This window comes from Channa argus, chromosome 3, assembly GCF_033026475.1.
Source record: "Channa argus isolate prfri chromosome 3, Channa argus male v1.0, whole genome shotgun sequence".
Taxonomy (NCBI): domain Eukaryota; kingdom Metazoa; phylum Chordata; class Actinopteri; order Anabantiformes; family Channidae; genus Channa; species Channa argus.
Window position 1 is genome coordinate 2713020 of NC_090199.1, and position 22205 is coordinate 2735224.

General features: G+C 40.2%; 4 protein-coding genes across 7 annotated transcripts; all 4 read right to left on the minus strand.

Moving 5' to 3' along the window:
• Window positions 1-708: 708 nt before the first annotated feature.
• LOC137124501 (lysozyme C, milk isozyme-like) lies at window positions 709-3522 on the minus strand. The gene is made up of 5 exons (XM_067499578.1): window positions 3318-3522; window positions 2535-2795; window positions 2375-2435; window positions 1687-1731; window positions 709-1600 (listed from the first exon to the last, which is right to left on the minus strand). The coding sequence occupies exons 1-5, from the start codon at window positions 3481-3483 to the stop codon at window positions 1519-1521; spliced, it is 615 nt and encodes a 204-aa protein (XP_067355679.1). The 5' UTR covers window positions 3484-3522; the 3' UTR covers window positions 709-1518.
• Window positions 3523-6437: 2915 nt separating this feature from the next.
• Window positions 6438-9549, minus strand: LOC137124489 (uncharacterized). The gene is made up of 5 exons (XM_067499564.1): window positions 9361-9549; window positions 7792-8367; window positions 7290-7350; window positions 6792-6833; window positions 6438-6622 (listed from the first exon to the last, which is right to left on the minus strand). Exons 1-5 carry the CDS (start codon window positions 9518-9520, stop codon window positions 6553-6555), a joined length of 909 nt encoding a protein of 302 aa, XP_067355665.1. The 5' UTR covers window positions 9521-9549; the 3' UTR covers window positions 6438-6552.
• A 2916-nt stretch (window positions 9550-12465) lies between these two features.
• LOC137124505 (alpha-lactalbumin-like) lies at window positions 12466-15300 on the minus strand. Its single transcript, XM_067499585.1, has 4 exons — window positions 15108-15300; window positions 14038-14274; window positions 13636-13699; window positions 12466-12685 (listed from the first exon to the last, which is right to left on the minus strand). The coding sequence occupies exons 1-4, from the start codon at window positions 15265-15267 to the stop codon at window positions 12613-12615; spliced, it is 534 nt and encodes a 177-aa protein (XP_067355686.1). The 5' UTR covers window positions 15268-15300; the 3' UTR covers window positions 12466-12612.
• Window positions 15301-15863: 563 nt separating this feature from the next.
• LOC137124464 (uncharacterized) lies at window positions 15864-19886 on the minus strand. 4 transcript variants are annotated; one of them, XM_067499509.1, is made up of 6 exons: window positions 19763-19881; window positions 19173-19412; window positions 18379-18499; window positions 16988-18342; window positions 16830-16890; window positions 15864-16249 (listed from the first exon to the last, which is right to left on the minus strand). In XM_067499509.1, the coding sequence occupies exons 2-6, from the start codon at window positions 19381-19383 to the stop codon at window positions 16183-16185; spliced, it is 1815 nt and encodes a 604-aa protein (XP_067355610.1). In that variant the 5' UTR covers window positions 19384-19412; window positions 19763-19881; the 3' UTR covers window positions 15864-16182. The 4 variants fall into 4 exon arrangements, with proteins under 4 accessions (XP_067355610.1, XP_067355611.1, XP_067355609.1 ...); XM_067499510.1 differs by having other exon boundaries at window positions 16988-18499; window positions 19173-19367; window positions 19763-19886; XM_067499508.1 differs by having other exon boundaries at window positions 16988-18499; window positions 19763-19880.
• Between the last annotated feature and the right edge of the window lie 2319 nt (window positions 19887-22205).

Consider the following 22205-nt stretch of genomic DNA (forward strand, 5'->3'; position numbering starts at 1 on the left):
AAATATTTTTATTCAAATAAAGTATAAGCTCCAATACCAATAATACCAAACCCAGTTATCCAGAAATATAAAGTCAGAAAGCAGGTAGAGACAGACGTTTCTAAAGAGAGAGGAAGAGCTCAGAACCCAAAATATCTGTAATAGTCAAGGTTTCAGTGGATCAGATAATCAGGCAGAATCAGAATCAGACACTTTATTAAGCCCAGATGACATATATATTTGTCCAAGATTCTCCATGTGAGTAGGACATTGTCTATTAGAACTTGACATAGGAAATATAACATGAGAATAAAAACATAAAATAAAGTTCAAAATTGTATCAAAGCATCTATTGTAAACAGCATCTATCGGCTGGACACTGCCCTCAAAGTCTCCAGCTCCGTCCACAATGTCACTGGTCCTTCTGATCAGTTTGCTGAGTCTGCAGTTGTCTGCAGCTCTCAGTCCACTGACCAACCATAGACTCATGTTCTTCTGAAGGTTCTGCTGCCACTAAGTGGCGCCATAATGAGAAAAGTGAAGAAGAACAATGCAGATGAAACTGCTGAATAATCTTATTCATTTTTGTTTGGCCCCTGATGGAGACTCACGTCACGTTTTATTGATTGGTTGCATAAAGAAGAAGTGTTTGGCTTTTAAGGTGTTTGTGTGTAGTTCTCTATCTTCAGATAATCTCCTAAAATCATGCTAAAAACCAAACCAAGATAATTCTCTTCAATGCATTTATTTTGGTTCTTTGTACACACCCAGAAATAGATATTAATAAGATGAATGTACAACATGTAGGATGGAGTTTGGAGGGTTAACAACAAAAACATTTCCCCAAATGTGTTGCTGAAGCACAGCACAGTGCAAAAGTAGACTATGGAGTTAAAATAGCAACATTTGTATGTAACTGTGTGTCAGTCTGTGTGTAAGTGCAGGGATTTATTTCAGTCTGTTCTTCTTGGCTTTTGAATAAAAGTGCTGGAAGGCCTCACATTTGCTCGTCTTTTTGTGCTTGATTCTTGCTACAGTCTGTGCGGTTTGTCTGAGTGCACAGCTATTTGTCGGTATATGAACGTACTCTTTGCCCTCAGCTCGGCTTCACAGGCTTACAGGCTGCAACCAGACAGACAGAATGGAATACAAATCCCAGCACAGACAGACAGACTGATGCACAGACACATTACTCCTCACATGTGTATAATTTATTAAGCTGCTATTACAGCTCCATACTTTTCATCATTTTGATCAACTTAACACTTTGTACATATTTCTCCTGTTTTCTAGTTGTGTTTCAATACAGAGACTGTGAGTTGTGCTGCTATTAACCATGTTAGTAATTACACCCTCAAATTTCACAGATGATCTTTATTGTTACAGGATCCTTCATCAGGACACGATAAGAAACATTTTCCCTAAGATAACAGACCAAAACTAGAGAAAGGGCAGTTCTCTTTATTATAGTCACAAATCACTAGCTGCATATAAGAGAGATGATTCAACGCTGATGTGTTAGTTACATCCCTAATTTTGTTATTGAGGTGGTGGTGGGCACCCAGCAAAGTAATCAGAGTCTTGTACGTCCTTGCACTCTGACTGAAAGATGAGATGGATCCTGCAAATTAGAAAGGAGCAACATCACTTAAAGCATTCAAACGCCATCTGTTAAGTTAAATTGAGTGTATTCGGGGTGTAACTTACATTTTCAGCAGGTCCTCAATGGAGGGACGTGTGGCACCAGAGCCACTGTGGAAATACATGGAAAAACATCACTATATGAATAGAAACGTGAACTAGAGTTCGGTTTGCCAGCCGATAGCAAAAGTAAAACAATCATGACACCATCATGTGTTGCATGTAATTTAAAAACAACCACCTTTGCAGGGAGGACGTCCGTGTGGTTGGGCTTTGAAACCGGGACCCGTCTGTCTGTTAACCCACATTATGAGCTTTCTCTAACACGAACCTACTAGTTTTCGTGCCTAATCCAAACAACACTGCAGCACATAATAGCAGCATGTGATCATGACGTACTGAGCCTGCTCACATGTGGAGCAGGCACCTTCTGGTCCATTTATATGTGGGTGATAACATCCAAAGTCAGTGGAGAAGCCAGATGGTTTGTTTTTCTCTGTTTTCACTTGAAATCTGCATTATAAATCTGCATTTTAAGAATTTAGTGTGACGCAGAAAGTTGAAGGCTCGAGAGATCGTTAAATGAAAATGGCAGGTCTGCAATTACTTGCAAAGTCATAGATTCAGGATTCAAAAAGATCTAAATCAAAGCAAATCATTTCATGTGTTCAAACAGACATGTGGGAGATCTGCAAGATTCTTAATCTGCACATCCACTATCAGTGATAATTATAAAAAGTTAAAAGAGGTTCACCTATTGCCGAAGAACCTCAACAGGCAACTGACATCATCAGCTGTGTCGTCGTCGAGAAATTCTGAGAAGGAAACGAGAGGCGGTTTGTTATTCTAAAGCAAACATGCAGGTTGCAGATACTTTGACTTGATTGACAACATGAAGTCAAACTGAAACTCACTGCTGCATGACGTCTCGCAGAGATTGATGGATGGATTTACACCGTCGTCGCAGAGCAGGCGGTTGGAGAGCTGGAAGACACCATAGAGGACCCACGGCTGTGGAGGTTTTCGGGTTTGCCATGAAGAGGCATCGTTGTTCTGTGGATCCCCTGCATTGGGCCAGTTTTGTTCTCCCTGGTGACTAGTGTCTTCTATCCCGGCAGGCAGGTCTTTCACTGCACTGGTGTTAAAACCCGATGACTGCTCCGCATGACAGACGACTGAGGGCAAAAACAGAGCGATCAAGTCCAAATGGGACTTTTTTCATTACATTTCTAAGAAATTCTGGGCAGATTTCTATTTAAATTTGAGCAAAAACGATTGGTCTCCAGATGATTCCAAATTTTTGACATGAGTCAGTGTCTGTGGAGATTCTCCATGTGATGGTTATTGCAAATCCTCTGGTTTTGGAGACTCCCCACCCTGACAACTGAAACCTTTCAGATGAAAAGTGGGATCTCTTCAAGAATCTTGAAGAGTCCAGCTGCTACTAAACGAGAACTTTTGTGATGATCTTCTGTTTGTGTATTTTATTCCTGTTCAGACCCGAGTCAGTAATACGTGTACGGAGTCCTGCAGTACTTTAAGCACTGTCAGTGTATACAAAGTCTTTTTATATGTGATTTACGCTTCCTTTCTGAATGTGTGTGTTTGTGCATAAAAACAATATTCCATCTTTGTTTTGCACATCTTAATACTTGTTTACTACGATCATCTGATAAGAAATAACCAAAGAAACTTACGCTTGGCGACTTGGTCGGCATCACTCAGGACCGGGTGATTTCCATTCACCGTCAGGCCCCTAATGGCCGTCAGCAGCTGGTCCCTCAGGTCACATTTCGGCACAATCCTTCCTTCAGCCAGACTGCAGCCCAGCACCGCCAGCACAAAGACAGAGAGAAGCTTCATCTTGACGCCGACTGTTGTCTCTGACGATGAAAACAAAAGTGGTTTGTCATATATATTGTGTCTGCGGAGCCACTGGCAACAAATCAGAGATGATGAAGATCTTTTGTTGTGGTCCGGTAAAGGCCACGCCTTTGGTTCCCAGAAGCACTGGATGTGAAGAATGTTGTCACATGTCAATGGTAAGACATGTGGCTAAACGGGTTTTTAAGCTCGCCAAATTTCAGGACAGGAATACGAAGCCTCCCTGAGTGAGGCAGATGTCACATGAGGTGACACATCTCCTTCTCATTTGATCGTGAGACATTTTTGGTTTCGAATGACTGAGTGTCAGCAGTGTGATGGCTGGGAGCACAGGGTGTAAAATGCAAGCGTGAAATCTTTGTGATTGTACGGGAAACAAAAATGTTTCGTAACCATTCTTGTGTTTACTTGAAAAGATGAGGAGGGGGAGCCTCCGTGCAATGATGTAAAATGCTGTCTGGGGGCAGAAGTGATCACCAATGTTGCATAATCGGAGAAAAGGTGGAGCTAATCTTAATTTCTTTGTGTATTGAGAACTGGTTTATCCATAATAACACACCACACACACTAGTCGATGATATTTAGTGGTAGCACAATATTTCTTTCTTTATTCTGAGGAAGTAAAACTCATAAGTAGAAAATACTTAGTTTTCCCTAATGTGATCAACAATCAATTGTCTTTTCAAGTTTCAGCGTTGCCCTGCTGCTGAGGTCATTGTTGCATTCAGCTCCACTGTGGATCTGTGTGCAGCCGTCGACCTGTTGCTGTGCAGAAACGCATTTGAGCTCATTGGGTGGCAAAGGCAACAACTAACACAACACAGAGGCAGACACCGACTGAATGGGACAGGAAAATATACCTGTCCTCACGTTTGTGAGGGCGCAAACGAGTCGTCCTCTTTGACTGAAAATGTGTTTTTATGGCTACACTTTATTGTTCAGGAAATATAAGGATCAAGAAACATTTTAAAGAGCAAATTAAACCCATTTTAACTAGTTACATAAGATCACATCAATGCAGCCAAAGCAGGTATGTTATCAGAACTATGCAATAGTGAAACTCTGACTTCAAGCAGTGTTGCAGCTCTTTGCAGCAGGTACAGTAGGTGTGTAGTGCCGGGAAGCAGACTCGCACCTGGTATGAGGAACTTTTAAAATGAACAATCAACAATATGCTGTGAACAATATGCTCGAGAATGTGCACTAAGCACATCCACAGAAGCTGCATCCAAAGGTCACGTGGCACAGACGAGCTGGAAGAGCCGAGCATGGAGCAAACAAAACCGTGTAAAGCAAATCTTAAAAACATCAGAAAGAAATCTCATGCAAAGTTCATCCAAATCACTAGTTTTCTACAAACTTCCTCAGGTTAATTCTACACTTTTGTTTTACACTTCGTGTTATGCATTGATGACAACATGAGCTGTCACCATTGTCCACGTCTTGGACCTGCCTTCCCCTCTGTCCTCTGTCCTGTCCTCCTCTCCACCGACACTCACTCATTCTACATTCACAGCTCACCCTCAGTCTTTGTCAACACTGTTCAGCAGCCCTCAGCTCTTGTGAACCATGGACTTTATTCTGGTTTTTAGTAAGTTGGTCTCCGACTGGGTTCATTTGTTTATGTCTTCGTCTTGGCTTTGTTCATGCACATTTTCACTCTCTTCTGCAGTGATTTCCAGTTAGTTCTTGCACCTTGTTTTGTTTCTTCGTCCTGCCCATTAAACTCATTCATTTGTTTAACTCTGACTCAGTCTTGCTCTTTTGTTCACTTTCAGGGCACTTGTCACTTCACTCAGTGGTGCATGTCTTTAAATAGAACTCACGTGAAAGAGAACTGGATATAAGATATTGGTGGTACAAACCACAGAAAAGTGTATTTGTCCTTATTCTATGGGTCATATGTTTTGACTTTTCGATGTAGGTAAAAAATGTAATTTTTAAAGTGAAATCTGAAATACTGATGTTAAAAAACTGAAAATAAAACCATAACCAAACCATAAAGAAATGAACGTTTAATTCTTTTTTAAATTTTGAATAATTTTAACTATATATTTTTTTTTATTTAATTCAGCATTTTTTGTATTTTTTTACTTTTTAAAATTATGATTATTTTTCATTTTCACACTAGGCATTGGGTTGGTATGCAGACAGCCGTGGGCTCGAATCCGGGCTCAGGTGTGGCCCCGCCCACCTGGTGGGGACGGTCCTGAGCCCAGATAAAGATGGAAGGCTTGCGGTGTAAAAACTTGTGCCAAATCAACGTGCAGAAAACGTTCCGCTGTGGCCGTTGATCTTCAGAATGTTCGGAATGTGTCACTTCTTCAAGCATCTGTGAACTTTTACAGTTTTGCAAAAATCACGTAGAACTTGTTTTTCAAATATTTTCTCTGACAACAACGGCAGGTATTTTTAAACATGATTGAAATGTAAAATTCACTTTCATTTTCTCTTTATGCAGTATTTGAAGTGTGTGGTGCCACATTTTCTTGGTTTTCTCTCAGGGCCAACATACCAAAGGAGCTGTGGATCAGCATTTGTGAGGTTGCCCTCCAATCATGGAGTTGGGGTTTTGATCCCCGGCTCCTCGTGTCCTCCCGCTCAAGAGTCCTTTGTTCTGTTTATTGTGACAGCATTTCGCAAACCAAACGTGTTTTTCTTGGACTAAAAGCTTCAGTTTGACCCTGTGTGACCTCACATTGGACACAAGAGTCTAAGCAGATGACAAACACCGACACTACTGGGACCAAAGTTGTCTTAAATCCGTGACGTTGAGCACAGTGTTTGTGCAGCATTTTTTCAAAGCTATTTTTTTTTTCGGTTAAATAAATGTGTTATCTAAACATATTGATAATAAAATTTTAAAAATCATTAATTTTTGTCCCGTGTCACATTGTGAAACAACAATTCAATTATAGACGCAACACAACAAGTGGAACATGCTATGATTTTTTATTATTATTATTATTGTCACAAATCATTCATTTGGCCATTGTCACCGATTCCTTCAGTCCTTCCTTTGACATTTATGACACAAATGGATTTCAGTTAGGAGCATTCGGCAAAGTACACAGAGGCTTTTTTCTCTCTGCACTGGTCTTTAAAGATGAGCTTGAACCTGTGAATAAAACAGGAAAGATCAACACTACTTCATGCGTTTTACATGCTTTTTGTTAAGTGAACTCACTGTGTTCGGCTCGTGATTTAATAGTAACTGATGAAGAGCAGACGCTTAGATCGGATTACAGTACACGCACAAGCCAATGAGACGCAGTTGGTCAACTTACATTTGCTTTAGCTCAAAGGGGTCCACCCCCACGATAGCTTCACTGTGGAAAGAGATGAAAAATGATCAACAACCTTCCCAGTGGAATCAAAGCATGCGACTCCGACCTTTCACATTTTAAAGAGTAATTTCAAAACCGACTTTTTGACCCACTTTTATAAATATTAAGCCCATTATGAACACACTTTAACTGTGACATATTATTCACCAAACAGTTAAGGTTTCTTTAAATCCATGTGCCCCAACAACCTAACTGGAAACTTATCACATGTACTGTGAATGGACAGGTGATCAGCCACAACATTAAAACCACCATGTGGTACAGTATGACTGTTGTGGTAAATCAGTGTGTATAGCAAAATATCAAACTCCTGAATGGGAGGAACAAAGGATTCCTATTTTGTGAGCATACTGAGGTTAGCGGACATCTTGTCTCGGTCAAAGTACAATTTGCAAATACGTAACTGCAAAAGTAAAGTCATTTCAAGATTATACTTACACGTTGGTGAGGATCCTTAAGAAGCAAGTAATGTCATCCTGTATGTTGTCATCAACCAAGTCTGAAAAAAGGGAAAAATGTTTAAAGAAACAAGTCGAAAATGAGAAAGAATATGTTTCTCTCGAAGAGAGTTAAAGAAAAAGAGAACTGAAATATATATTTCCAACAGCAGGGTACTACTGCCACCTGAAGAAAGAAAAAATGGTGCTAATTTTAGTCAGTGTCTCCTCAGTTCAGCACATGATCACGTGAGATGTTCCCATGAGGCAAAAAATGAATGAAATGACATAATAATAAAAACAAATGTTGCAATAGTGTAAAACATATATTGGTATCATGTAAAATGTAGCTGTTGCATTTCCTGTGCAGTGTGTACTAAGAACCCAGTACACACAAAAAAACCGTTGGTGCGTAAGTTGTTTGCTAGTTACATGTAGAAATAAATAGAAATGTAAATATGGAAGTAAAAATAGTGACAAACAGAAATTAAATTGAATCTTACTGCTGCAGTCCAGCCCACAGATGTTGGGTGAAGATGATGTGTTGTCGCTGCAGGCCAAGTGATTACTAAGCTGGAAAAGGCCATAGGTCACGTCCTGACTGTCTAGAGAGCGACGGGCCCGTGCTGTGTGCTGGTTGGATGATGAGGGCTTTGTGGATGGAGTGGATTGGGCGACTCCTGTGGTTTGAGGGGGTACTGTAGCCCGGGTGGTTGGCGTGTGGCCAGTAGGTGATACAGGCTTGGTGGATCCAGTGCCTGGTGTGGACTGGATGTTTATTGGTTTGGTGGTGGATTGTGGTGGTTTGGCGGTGGATGGTGTGGATTTGATGTGTGTTGTGGTCTGGGGGGTTGGTGGTTTGGCGTTGGATGGTGTGGATTTGATGTGTGTTGTGTTCTGGGGGGGTGGTGGTCTGGTGGTGGTTGGCACAGGCTTAGAGGGTGTTGTAGAATGAGTCTGTGGGTGGGTGGTGGATGTAGTCGCAACAGCAGCCCGTCTGAGCCGGTGGGGGTTTGAATTGCCCCCGTGCCTCACTGCACTGGTGTCAAAATTTGAGACCAGCTCAACATAACAGACAACTGAAGGCAGGTGAGAGGAGAGAAAAACAAAAATCATCTTCAAAAGTTGCACTTTTTGATCCACAGCAAACACCTGGACAGGTGTGTTTAAAGGTCAAAGCCGTGACTTTTCTAGATTTTCTCATTTTTGTAAACAGCCTTTAAAAGGCTTAAACTTTCTATCCATCCATTTGCTGCACGTATTCCAAACCCCCTTGATACCTAATGATTCATATGGTTTTTTATTCGACCCTAATTTTCCTCTAATGGCACCACTGGCCCGAAACATTTAAGCACAAGGAATCAAAACCTTTAACTGTTTAAGTAAATAAAATAAAAGAACTAAAGAACTATAAAAAACCTGGTGAATTATCTGCTGAACATATCACACACCTCCAGAACTACAAACCCATGCAAGGACGGAAACTTCCAGCTACCCTCTATCTGAGAAAGGCCCTTTATTCTGCCCTAAGAGGGGTGAGCTGCTCACAGACAGACTACACGCAGGGTTGGATGTAGAATTCTCGTTTGGGGGAGGCCAGGCTGGGGCACATGCTCAACTCAGGTTGGCACAGTTAGTAAAGATTTTAAACATCATTCTTTATGGAAATAATAAACTGTACGTTAATAAAGTTTTTTTGTTCAGTGCCTCCAGTGCCTAATTATTCATTTCCAAGTCACTATGATAGTGATTTATTTCAGCCTCTGATTCAGGTGAGGCAGCTTCTGACTCTTCTGATAAGGTGCATTGGAGGCTTAGTAGGTAAAGAAGCTTGTCCACCAAGGACAGCGTCCATGTCAAAGTGTCCTTGACCGAGACAATGAATCCCAAGATGCTCCGGTGTGTCTGACCTTCCCTTGTACTTGTACTGTGACTTTGGATGGAATTTGCATCAGAATGACTGTGTTACATTTATGTCTTTTTACCCTAAATGGTGAGATGGATTCCGACCCAGATTCCCAGCATCAACCTACGACTGTGTTTCTAATGTAACAGTAAGAAGCAGTACTCACACTTGACCACCAAGTCCTCCCCAATCAGTTCATTCTCCTTTTCTGTCATGTTTCCGATGGCATTCACCAGCTGCTCTTTCAGTTCACATTTGGGCACAATCCTCCCTTGAGCCGGACTGCAGGAAAGCACCGCCAGCAGAAACACCACAAGCACCTTCATCTTGACTCTAACTATTGTGTCTGACTATGTAAAAAGGTATATATACTGTCTGCACAGCCAATGGTAACAACCCCAGATCACTTACATCTTTTGTTCTTCAGAGACACTCCCTTTGCCCCCAGAAAGAGGGCTCCCGAAGGATCAGTGTTACATCTCACGCTGAGCTTTGAGTTGGTCTAAACAGGTCAGGGTGTGTAAAAGGATCTATCTACATGAAAACATCTTTTCATATTTACAGGTTATGCCTTTGTCCTGTTGAAAACACTGAGCCCTGAGACTGTCCATGGTTGCAGCAGCAGCAAATACAGGGTGTGTTTAGTGAGCATTCTGGACGTATCATGTTAAACGCAACAAAAGAGCAGGAAACGCACTAATGGAACTACGGTAAAATATACAAAGATACAAATACAGTGGGTCAGTGGATCTCTGGATACTTCTCCAAAGGGGCTATATTCTGTGCCCAACATGCCTTTGGGCTAGCGTCACATCACTCTTGAAAACGGTGGTAAGGCATTAACGACAAGTGGGTGAGGACCGTTCTGACAGGGTCACATTGTTGACACTACGGAATATCTGGTCCTCTGTTGTAAAATGACTAAAACCCATTTCAAAGGCATTAAAGGCATTTCAGGGATGAGGTGAGGTTCATCACTCTGAAAACAATGTGTTCAGGGACTTTAAAGTAAAGTTTCTCAATGTACAACTTCAAAGAATTTGCGTATTTCAGCAACTACAGGTTATTTTATCCTCAAGGCTTTGAGAGAATTTCGAGAATTCCCTGCAAACAAAGGCCAAGACCAAACCTAGGAAATATACAGAAAAGGGCCAAATGGCAGCAAGAACAAGATGAATGAGGTGGCGTTCATGTCACGTGACCGGGAGGCAGATAAGGGGGTGTTAGGCCTGCTGTCTGTCAGGATGCAGAAAGGGAAAGAAGGCTTCTCAGAGGGTGCTTTAAATAAAAGTTACACCAGAGAGCTGGCAGCCAGGTGTAGTCTTTAGCAGATTAGATGTGCAGTACCAAACCCAGCCCTAAGGACCTTCACTGCAGCCCCTCCCTGTCCCAAGCCAGTCACCACTTCCCCTACTTATTCACCATCTGAGCTGAGAAGGCTTCACCCTACAAACGCCGTTAGCCCTGATGCCGCCAAGGCTTTGTGGTGTATTTCAGCAAATCTCTAGAGTCTGCATCAAGAGAAGGTCCTGGTGTTGTAGAAAGTGTCCGGAAAAAAGACACGTCCCACTGTCATAACAATTACAAGGAAGGTAGAGTCTTAAATGAACCTTCCAACCCAGAGAGGTCTCCAGTCTATCTCAGGACCAACACAGAGAGACACACACAGACAGACAACCATTCACACTCAGTCTTTTTGGAGACACTAATTAACCTAACATGCATGTCTTTGGACTGTGGGAGGAAATCGAAGGAAACCCACACAAGCAAGTCCCACAGAGGAAGCCGAACTCACGGTCGGTGGGGGACACAACCTGCACCCTTCCACCCCTGTGGTGGCCACTACAAGCTCCCAGCAATTTCATTAAGCTAAAATTAAGCGGTTTATTTCTGAAATCTTTAGCCTGTAGTGTTTCTAATATAAAAGCCACATGTAACACAGCTCTACATGTGTCAATCTGACTCTCAGCCTCGTGTGTCCAAACTGTAAATAGGTCAGGAAAATGATCCTTCTAACTGACACCACCTTTTCATACTTACAGGTTACACCTTCATCCTGCTGAATGTACAGTAGCCATGAGACTAAAACCAAACAAGGTTAAACACTGATGTGTTGTCAACAAGTGTCAATTTGACTGTTAGTTTTTTCTGTGGTTTTTCTCATGTTTACATACATCATAGGGGCATAAACTCACTGCACTGGAGATTTTCCTCACATTAGCTTAGTTACAGACTTTCATTTCAAACCAAGGTGTTGATATTGTGTATTTACCTGGATGTCAACGCTAACGTGATACTTATTTTATGAACCCGTCAATGCAGCTTACAATCACAAGTCACGTCATCCACCAACTATTGTCACTGCCGCTTAAAAACTAACATATGTACGTGTCAGGATTGAAACAGTGTCTGCTGAGCCCCCGGTTACAAAGCAGGGACGATGTACATCTTTTGTTTGCAGATCACAGGGTTCTGGTACAATGGACAATGATGAGCCACATCTAACATGTAGCTTTGTGTGTGTGAGCTCTAACTACATCCGTGTAGGAACTGCTTTTTTAAACTTGAAACATTTTTTTATGTTCACAGGTTACACCACCGTCCTATTGCAAAGACACAGTCATGAGACTAAAACCAGGGAAGGTGACAGCAGGTCAGTTTATGGTTGGTTTTTAAGGTTGTATTTATAAGGTCGGAGAACTGGGATTCAGAAGCAGCAGTAAATAAAACGTTTAGTATGAATGTTTTCCACTTATGAATAATCTCTCTCACTGTCCAAATTGTTTGGAAATGGTTTTATAACCTTTTTCAAATTGATGTGCATTGTTTATATGTCTCACTCTTGGCATTGTGTTAACACACAACCTGTTAAACAGTAGATGTCTGCAGACGTGCTGATGAACAATTAATGAAGGGCTGATGATTGGCAGCACCTGGCTCCAACTTACCCTTTTAAATCCAATGGAAGCAGCAAGGGGGCCATTTATTTAGCCTCTAAAGCCTCTGAGCCACAGCCACATCATTTTAGTAGCTTTTCATTTTTAGCTGTTTTTTTAATAAATAAGTAGTTTGTGGCTACAGTTACACATAGATTACTGTAACATGGTACTAGAAAGGGCAGTTACAGTATTACACTGTAAAACTTATTATTATTCTACAGCAGAGTACTGTCATACATTAAGTAGTAACTTTGTATAAATACAGTACAAAACTGGTGACCACAGCTGCTATTGAAGTACTAACTCAACGATAAATATCATTTATTGCAGATTTAGGGTTTGATTTTTATTTGAGACACAACGAACACAACAAGTGCATCATGCTTGACTTTATTATGTTCACAAATCAGGGGCCATTAGTGTGAAGGCCCGTGTTTGTAGCAAACGTTGCTCCAGTCGTGTTTATGGCGCTGAATGAACTAAGGTTTGCGGCATTTAGCGAAGTACACAAATGGTTGCACCTTGGTGCACTCTTCCTGTACAAGCCCGATCCTGCAAAGAAACAGAAAACACATTACATGGGCAACGTTTCAGGATGCTTGTTGTTACCTGACCGTATTTTAAGATTAAATATCAAGGTCATTTCATAATTAATGGAATTTAAAAGGCAGAAGATCAATCAATCATCATCATAACAAAAGTCTAATCTACATAATATGTAACAACCTCCCTCTGTTGCCGCTAAGGTCACTGTGGAGATGCAGAAAAACTAAAATCGTACTCAATGTAAGAAAATAAATACTTTCAGTCCACAGCACCTGAATAGGAGTTTAGATAAAAATGTGCTTTTTTATGCTGTGCACCATCCATTCGACTTCCAACCAAGTCAAGACAAATGTGTCTCTTTAATGCTGGTTATGTAGCAGAGGCTCCTGCGAGGACATGTGCTAATTACGTTGGTTTCTTACACCAAAACAGATCCTGTTTCTGATTTGATAACTGAAAAACAAACCCTGTGCTTACATGTAGCACACTGACTTCCCCTGGATTATCCACGTATCCTGTATCCAACTGGACACTGTCTATCACAGCACTGTCCAATTTATTACAAGACATCACACTCACCATTCTGAATTAGTTGAATTTCTTTAAATACTTTCCTTCAGAGCACATACCCATAACACCAGGAGATTGCAAATCCCTCATACTAACTCAGAACGGCAGAAGTTCTATATTGTTAGCTTATATTTCATATTTTAATTCAAGAACTGCTTTAACATATTCAGTTAGTTTGCAGATAGTTTGGAAAATTCTATTTTACAAATTTACTGATGTTTTAAAACATGTCTGGAGATCATAGTGTCTGTTTGTGTGGTTTATTAACATCTAGATTATGACCATACAATAAGATAATACTTTACCATAAATCTTGAAAGTAAGTTGTTAAAAACTTATCTGACCCTCTTAATGCACAGTAAAAATAAAAATAAAAGTGAACCTACGAAAGACTGGAGAAGACCTGCAGCAGGCAGCTGATGTCATCACGTATGTCGTCATCAACTAGTTCTGGACAGAGAGAAGGTTTGCAGCTTTAAAGTTACAAATATTTGTTCTTCCCCAGGAGAGAATGAAAACTCCCCACATACACACATATGTGGCTAATTACCCACATGAAAGGTCGTTGGTTTGTCATCAGGACTCATAGACGTGGCTCAGTATAATCTGCATTTTACTCGGCTCAGTAGGTAGTTTTATGTTTTTATGGAGCTGATAACTTTTGATAATGACCATTTGCTTGGTCGATAACATCAGAACAACTGGCCAGCAAACAATAAATAAAATCAAATAAAAGTTTGCTCTGTATTCAGTCTGCTCACACCTTTACAGTCGAAATGGAAACTTACCAGTGCAGTCTAAGCCACAGATGGTAGGGGATGGAGTCATGCCATCGCTGCACGCCAGTCGATTGCTGAGCTGGAAAATGCCGTAGAGCGTCGCGATGTCATCATCCTGTGCAGAGCGGCGAACCAGTGTAGGTACCAGGTTCTTGATGTTGCGTCGCTTCATGAACTGAAAGTTCATCTCAGGCTCATTGACTTTACTTGTGTTAAAGCCTGACGCCCGCTCTGCATGACAGACAACTGAGGCAGGAGAGAAAACAGGAAAACATCTACAAATGTGCTTTTAAATTCCAGTGGATACTCATTGTCTACAGAGGATGAATCCCATCTCAGACCTTCTAATCTTTCCTTTAACGACTTAAACTTTGATTTCTATAAACCCAACATCATTTCTTTCTTTTTCTTTGTTGTTTTTATGTTTCACTATGACTGTGATTGTGATCTTCTTTTATCCAATAAAAATATATTTTTTGTATTTATTTCACTTTATCTAGATTTAACTTATTTTAATTTCCTAACTTTTCAGATTTTTATTGCTTATTGGTTTAAATGTAGTTCAGACGACCTAAAGTTTGCTAAAACATTGCATCGTCTTAATTTGAAATGTCAAAGAGCATCATCAGAGCTTACAAAAATGTTTGCATCACACCTGATCAATGAATTAAAAATGAACTTTAGTCACTTTCTCATGAAGCCACATTTGTACTGGCTGAATGTTATATAAACATAAATATTATATCAATTTTTAATAAATACTTGTTTTACCATTTCAAAACAGTTATGAACTCGGCTGTAAATAAATTGGGCTTTTCTTGCCTTTAAGGTTTAATATAGTCACCATCTTAATTTGATGGCGCAGCATATTCACCTTTTGCAGGTGTTTTGGATGTAAACATCAGCATATCTGTCACAGTTCATGGGAAAATCCACATCATAATTCATCTTTCCAAAATGTCTTGACACATTTTTCCATGTTGCCAAGTTTTCAGTTGGTTAATATCATTGTTTTGCTTAATTTTAAAACACATTCAGGTTTTTAGCATTATAGAAATTGAAACTTAGTGAGTACTTACACGTGGCCACCAATTTGTTCAGCTCGTTGGGTTTTGCCTGCGCTGTCAGGTTCCCAACAGCTTTCAGCAGTTGGTTCCTCAGTTCACATTTCTTCACAAGCCTCCCTTCAGCCAGACAGCAGCCCAGCACGGCCAGCACAAAAACCACAAGTATCTTCATCTTAATTCCAACTATCGTGTCTGACTCTGAAAACATAAGTGGCACAATGTATATATATATATATATATATATATGTATATGTAGTGTTTGCGCAACCACAGGCAACAAATAAGAGACGACATACATTGTTTGTTCTGCTCACATTAAGACCACTCCCCTGGATCCTAGAAACCGGAATCTGGAAGTGAACAATGATGTGTCACATCTTACATTGAGCTTTAGTTGTGGAGATGTGGATGAGTGGGAGGTTCTGATCAATAATTATAATAAAAACACACTGTTGGAGGCAGTGTGGAGGGATTTATTTATAGCCAGTCATCCCTTATCTTAGCCACTCATCCCATTAGGGGTCAAAGTGGTGCAGGGTCCAGGTCTTCACATTTAAGGAACTTCTAACTCCGACTACATTAGATAAATAGTGAATGGTATTTTCTCAGAGACATTTAAAGAGGAGGAGGCAGAAATCAGGCCACGTTGATCCAGTAAAGTGTTAAAATGATTTCACTTTGGGAAGGTTTGAGATCATAACAGAGTGGAAATGGTGTGGTCTGTTTTACGGGTGCGTGTGATGTCAAATCAGAAGCATTTTCAGGGCATAAATGTGAAAACATATTTTAATTTATGATTCACGATTTAACACAGTGGTGAGTGTTTCACAAGCAAAAACACATTGAAAACACATGAAACACAAGAATTGCTTCACTTTGTTTTGTCGACCAGAATAAATCACAGTTCAAAGTAGTAGATAGTGTTAAACTGTAATTGAACTTTAGCTGTTGGTGATGTTGGGACAAATTCACCCCTCGAAACAAAATTACAGTATTTCAGGAACAAAAAAGTGCAATGGTTCACATTGGAGGTGCTGCTGATAAGACATGAAGAAGTCATTGCTGCAGGCAGACGTTGTGTTTTCCCTCAATTGCATCCACTGAAGAAGTTCCAGGTGTTGAAACAGGATTTAGGGGCTTCCTCCAACAAACGCCTGTTTGATGACAAAGAGTTAAAATATTGTATATTGTTCTGACATGAACAGTCCTGTCACAGTGAGTTAATACTTTGTAGTCGTATTATGTTAAAATAATAATAATACAGTTTTACTTTTAATAACGTTAGTTAACAACACAAATAGTCCATTGTGTAATTAATATTGTCATGAAAGACGCCCGTTAGCGTTGTCACTCTGAGAAGTTTGCGGCTACACACAGCAAACGTCATACATTGTACAGAGGTGGTGCAACTTCAAGTATTCGACTCAAGTAAAAATACTAAGCAGATTGTTTTACTTAAAGGACAAAAGTAAAATTAATTTTAACAATACTGATTATGGGAATTATGGCAAAGTAATTCTTATAAAATTAGGGTAAAACCGTTGGTAAAAGTGGAGCTGATTTTAGCCACGTTATGTGTTGACAGGTGGTTCACACATGATGATAAATCAGCATTTAGTAGTTCTTCCTATTTGTATAAAAAAAACATATTATTTTTATTAAAAAACACTTTTCACTAAAGGACACGAGTGTTTCACTGTCACAATGTAGATTTTTGGATGAATGTGTACTCACCACCAGTACTTAGTCTTCACCAAACAAGCAATGTCATCCGTTATGTCGTCATCGGTGAAGGCTGCAGGGAAGAAGGAGCAGTTATTAATGCGTATGATCAAATGTAACCAATTGTCAGCGAATACTGTTTTGTTTTCATCGATGGTGAAAAGACTCACCCGTGCAGTCTGTACGGCACTTGTTCTTGGACCAGCGATAACCTGAATCACAGAAGTGGCCATCTGACAGCTGGAAGATCCCATAAAGGCCAAGGTTCCAAGGTTCTCTCCGGTTATGCTTCTGATCTTCTCTACTGTCTTTGTCCTCATCACCCATCCTCTTGTTGTCCTCCTCAAGCTCCTTCTCATCGAACTCATCTTCTTCCTTTTTCAACAGTTCTTTCAGGCTCCTGTCCAACGAGTCAGACTCCTTCCTGTTTGTTTGAACCTCACGCTTTCGTCTTACTAATGCTTTGATTTGTTCGTCAATGGTTGTTGGTTCAGTGGTTGTTTGCTCTGTAGTTGTTGGCTCAGTGGTTGTGGGTTCAGTGGTTGTTGGTTCAATGGTTGTTGGTTCAGTGGTTGTTGGTTCAGTGGTTGTAGTCGTTGCTTCAATGGTTGTTGGTTCAATGGTTGTTGGCTCTGTAGTTGTTGGCTCGGTGGTTGTTGGTTCAGTGGTTGTAGTTGTTGCTTCAATGGTTGTTGGTTCAGTGGTTGTTAGTTCAGTGGTTGTTGGTTCAGTGGTTGTTGGTTCAGTGGTTGTTGGTTCAGTGGTTGTTGGTTCAGTGGTTGTTGGTTCAGTGGTTGTAGTTGTTGCTTCAGTAGTTGTTGCTTCAGTGGTTGTTGCTTCAGTAGTTGTTGCTTCAGTGGTTGTAGTGGTTGGTTCAGCTGTTGTTGGTTCAGTGGTTGTTGGTTCAGTGGTTGTAGTGGTTGGTTCAGCTGTTGTTGGTTCAGTGGTTGTAGTTGTTGCTTCAGTAGTTGTTGGTTCAGTGGTTGTTGGTTCAGTGGTTGTTGGTTCAGTGGTTGTTGGTTCAGTTGTTGTTGGTTCAGTTGTTGTTGGTTCAGTGGTTGTTGGTTCAGTGGTGGTTGGTTCAGTGGTTGTTGGTTCAGTGGTTGTTGGTTCAGTGGTTGTTGGTTCAGTAGTTGTTGGTTCAGTGGTTGTAGTTGTTGCTTCAGTAGTTGTTGCTTCAGTGGTTGTTGCTTCAGTAGTTGTTGCTTCAGTGGTTGTAGTGGTTGGTTCAGCTGTTGTTGGTTCAGTGGTTGTTGGTTCAGTGGTTGTAGTTGTTGCTTCAGTAGTTGTTGGTTCAGCTGTTGTTGGTTCAGTTGTTGTAGTGGTTGGTTCAGCTGTTGTTGCTTCAGTGGTTGTAGTTGTTGCTTCAGTAGTTGTTGGTTCAGTGGTTGTTGGTTCAGTGGTTGTTGGTTCAGTGGTTGTTGGTTCAGTTGTTGTTGGTTCAGTTGTTGTTGGTTCAGTGGTTGTTGGTTCAGTGGTGGTTGTCGTAGTAACCCTTGTTGTTGGCCTGGTTGTTGTCGTCGGCCTGGTTGTTTTTGTCGGTCTGGTTGTTGTTGTCGGCCTGGTTGTTGTTGTCGGCCTGGTTGTTGTCATCGGCCTGGTTGTTGTCGTCGGCCTGCGAGTACCGTACACATTGACCAGGCCGGTGTTCAGCTGAGACCTCCTGTTTAACTCACAGATAACTGCAGCACAGCAGTCAATGCAAGTCGGTGGCAGGAAGCAAACGAAAAGAAACAAGAACAGAACAAAAATGGTGAAGGGGTGAATTATTTGTATGTTTAACATCTATGTACCTGTACTTTGAGTAGCTACACTTGGTTGTACTTTTGTGTCCCTCTAGATAATACTGTTTCCCTACAAAACCACTTCACGCTGCCTGGGGAGACTTCCCTGTTAAGCTAACAAAAAGGACATTTTTATTTACGATGGGAAAATTTTGCTTTGGTTTCCCGTATAAAAGTCACACACCAGGCCTCCGCCTTGATGTTGTTAAAAGGCCGTAGTCTTTATTCTCATGTGTTTTCCCAAGGTGTAGTACACTGAGGTTGGAGGCACCACCTTGGATAAACCCAGTGTCCACTATGCTGCTCATCAGCAGACAAACACTGTTAGAATTTAGCAGCTAAAGAACCAGAGAGTCACCTCGTGATCACAAACACAACCAAGACCAACAGAAAAAGTTGGACGTTCATGGAATTCAAATCACAATGTCATGATGCAGTGTCCTGTTGGAGCTGCTAGTTTTAACCAGAAATGATCATGATCAAAAATGTAAATAAGTCAGAAATTGAATAAGAAACTCATTTGTGACTCTGGAGCTGACAAGCTGACTAAGCCATCGCTTAATAATATCACCTGCTGCCAGGATGGTTTCCTTATATCTCTGAAGCTTTCTGGGCAGGGTGATCGCGCTGTCCAGCTTTTCCCTAAGCTCACACCTGGAGACGATCCGTCCCTCGGACAGACGTGGCACCACAGCTGCCACAGCCAGAACGACCAGGAGCCCCAACTTCATGTCAGCTCGTTCTGCAGGGAACCAATTTATCTTTGCTAGAATTTTTATCATTTTTTTGGGGGGGAAAAAAACAACAAATGCTAATAAAGTGTTATTTTTTTCTTATTTTTTAAAATACAAAAATTTAATTTCTTGAAAAAAAAATGCAATATTAAGAAAACCTATGGAAACATTCAGAAACATAGTTGCAAATGTTAAATTATTTACTCATTTCATTTAAAAAAACAATATTTAATTGATCTATTGTTTTTAAACTGCTGTTTTAAGCTGCCTCTGTAAATCCAACACTAACACACTCACAGTTCGTTGTAAAAGTTTTTTGTGAACAGAACAAGAGAACAAGGGAGGAATTAAATTAAAGCGGCACCAACACAGTAAAGTAATAAAAAGTGCTGAAGGAAATTGAACATGAAATAAAGATGCTTCTTACCTCTGTCTTGTTCTCAGAGAATCAGCTTTTTCTGCGCTTGCTGCTTGGTGGATGCTGTGTTTCTGCAGACAAAATGAATGAGTTTATATATCATGACTGTGAACGTGTGAGCCAACCTGTTTTTACTGCCAAAGTTTCTCCACAGAAACAAGGAAATATGAGTTCATGAATAAACAATACATTCCATTGTGAAATCACGGTTTAAATGTTTAGGAACCCAGGATGACGCCGTTCGCTTGTCATGTGAATGTGACATTAGCAGCTTTTGAAGTTTCCAGATCAAATGACAGGAACACGGTTATTGTGCAGTATCATATGTCAAATGTGTGTGACTCAGTCGTTTTTATTTGAATGTACAATGAGTCATTTAAAAAGCTGAAATCACAGAGAATCACTGTATCTGCAGCACAAGCTTTAGTTCAGAACCTTAACAAAATGTAGGAAAAGCTTCGAGAATGTCAAGTTTATTCAAGCTAAAATCATTTATAATTATTCTTTACCAAATCATTGCACTTAGAACCATAAAGTTTTTCAGGTTTTGTTTTCACATTTCACAGTTTAAAAAGTGAAGTGTTTATTGTGACAGAGGTTCGTCTTGTCGACATAAAGAACTTCCAGGTGCAGCTGCTGTGGTCACTTAGTACAAAGACATCATCAGCAGCTACTCGAGGATCCTATGTTAAAATCACTGTGTCTGTGAGTAGGAACTAAATTCAACACTGATCTTCATCATACCAATTTTGGTTTTTCATTAATAAAGACACTTGAATGCACAATATACAAACTCAATATTTATGTAAAAGTGCAAATATTGGCCTAAGAGAACTCTCCATTATAAGTACTACTATAGTACTAATTTTTTACTCAAGTAAAAATACTAAGAAAGCTATGTATTTTACTCAAAGTACAAAAGTAAAGCTACTCCACTAACAAAACTCTGTATTTTAAACAATACAAATATCTATATTTTAAATATTGATATTCATTAATCATATTTTGTCAACATCATATTTGTATATTAAACAGCCAGGCGGTGTTAATGATGTGGTTGTATGTGTGGGAAACAGATTTACTTCCTGTAAAATGTAAATCCAACACAATTGAGTGACCTCATGAAACTAAGGGGAGAAGCAGAACTGCGACACAGTACTGTGCCAGTTCAGTTTTACTACTATTGTGTAATGAGCAGTACTTGACTCTGCAGAGCGGGTGGATGCGGGTGGATGTCATTTGGATGGACTCCTGTAATGTCCAATAAAGCATTTGCTTTGTGTTCAACTTTGCCTTCAGAAAAAAAGAACTTCTAACCTTCTTGTTTAAGTTTCTGCAGGTTTCTCACACCTGGTTTGCAGCAGTTTATGTCCTGACAGATGCTCTTGAAGCTGCATCAGAATTTCTTGTTTTGTTTTTTTAAATACATTTGTGATCGCATGATAAGGAAGTTGTCCACAAACAGCAGGGTCAGTGGTTTGATTCCTGGTTCCTCTCATCCTGTCAAAGAGTTCTTGTACAAGACACTGAGCCTCACACTAGTTGAACCTTTTTACTTCGGTGACATAAACTGCAAACAAAATGTCAAAGGTGAAAAATATGGAAAATTATAAATATTCAATTTAATTCAATTCAATTCAACTTTATTTATATAGAAAAATCATCTCAAGGCACTTTACAGAATAAAGTCAAGGCTATAAAGATGTATAGAGAAAACCCAACAATTCCCCCTTGAACAAGCTCTAAGCAACAGTGGAGGAAAAACTGCCTTTAACGGAAGAAACCTCCAGCAGAACCAGGCTCAGGGTGAGCAGCCATCTGTCTTGACCGGTTGGGGTGAGTGGAAAGTGGAGAGAGAAAAGAAAAGAGCAACAAGCAGTCTAAGCCTATAGCAGCATGACTATAACTAACTATAAGCTTAATCAAAGAGGAAGGTTTTAAGAGTACAGAGGGTGTTTGCTTCCTGAATCTGGATTGTTTAGAGCTTTAAATGTAGGGAGGGGGGTTATAAATTCTATTCTAGATTTTATGGGCTATGTCTGCAGGTGACATTGTAATTTGTAGTGAGAGCAGGGAGCAGGTGGAGGAAATTCTAGAGAGGTGGAGGTCTGCTCTGGAAAACAGAGGAATGAAGACAGAATACATGTGTGAATGAGAGGGACCCAGGTGGAAGGTGAGGTTACAGGTTACAGGTTCATTAACATGAACAAATTGGAATCCTGATACATAAGATTTAAAACAACCTAGTGCAGTTCCTTTAATCTCATATCCGTGTTCCAGTCTTATTATATAAAAGCGTCAAAGTTTCCATTGTACCACACTGAAGCTCCGAACATTGATCAACTATGCAGTGTGTCCCCATGAAACGCAAAAGGACCAGACTAAAGCTCTTTGACGCCCCGCAAATGAAACTAAATCTCGTCTGTATCATCACATTAAACATTTTAAAGTT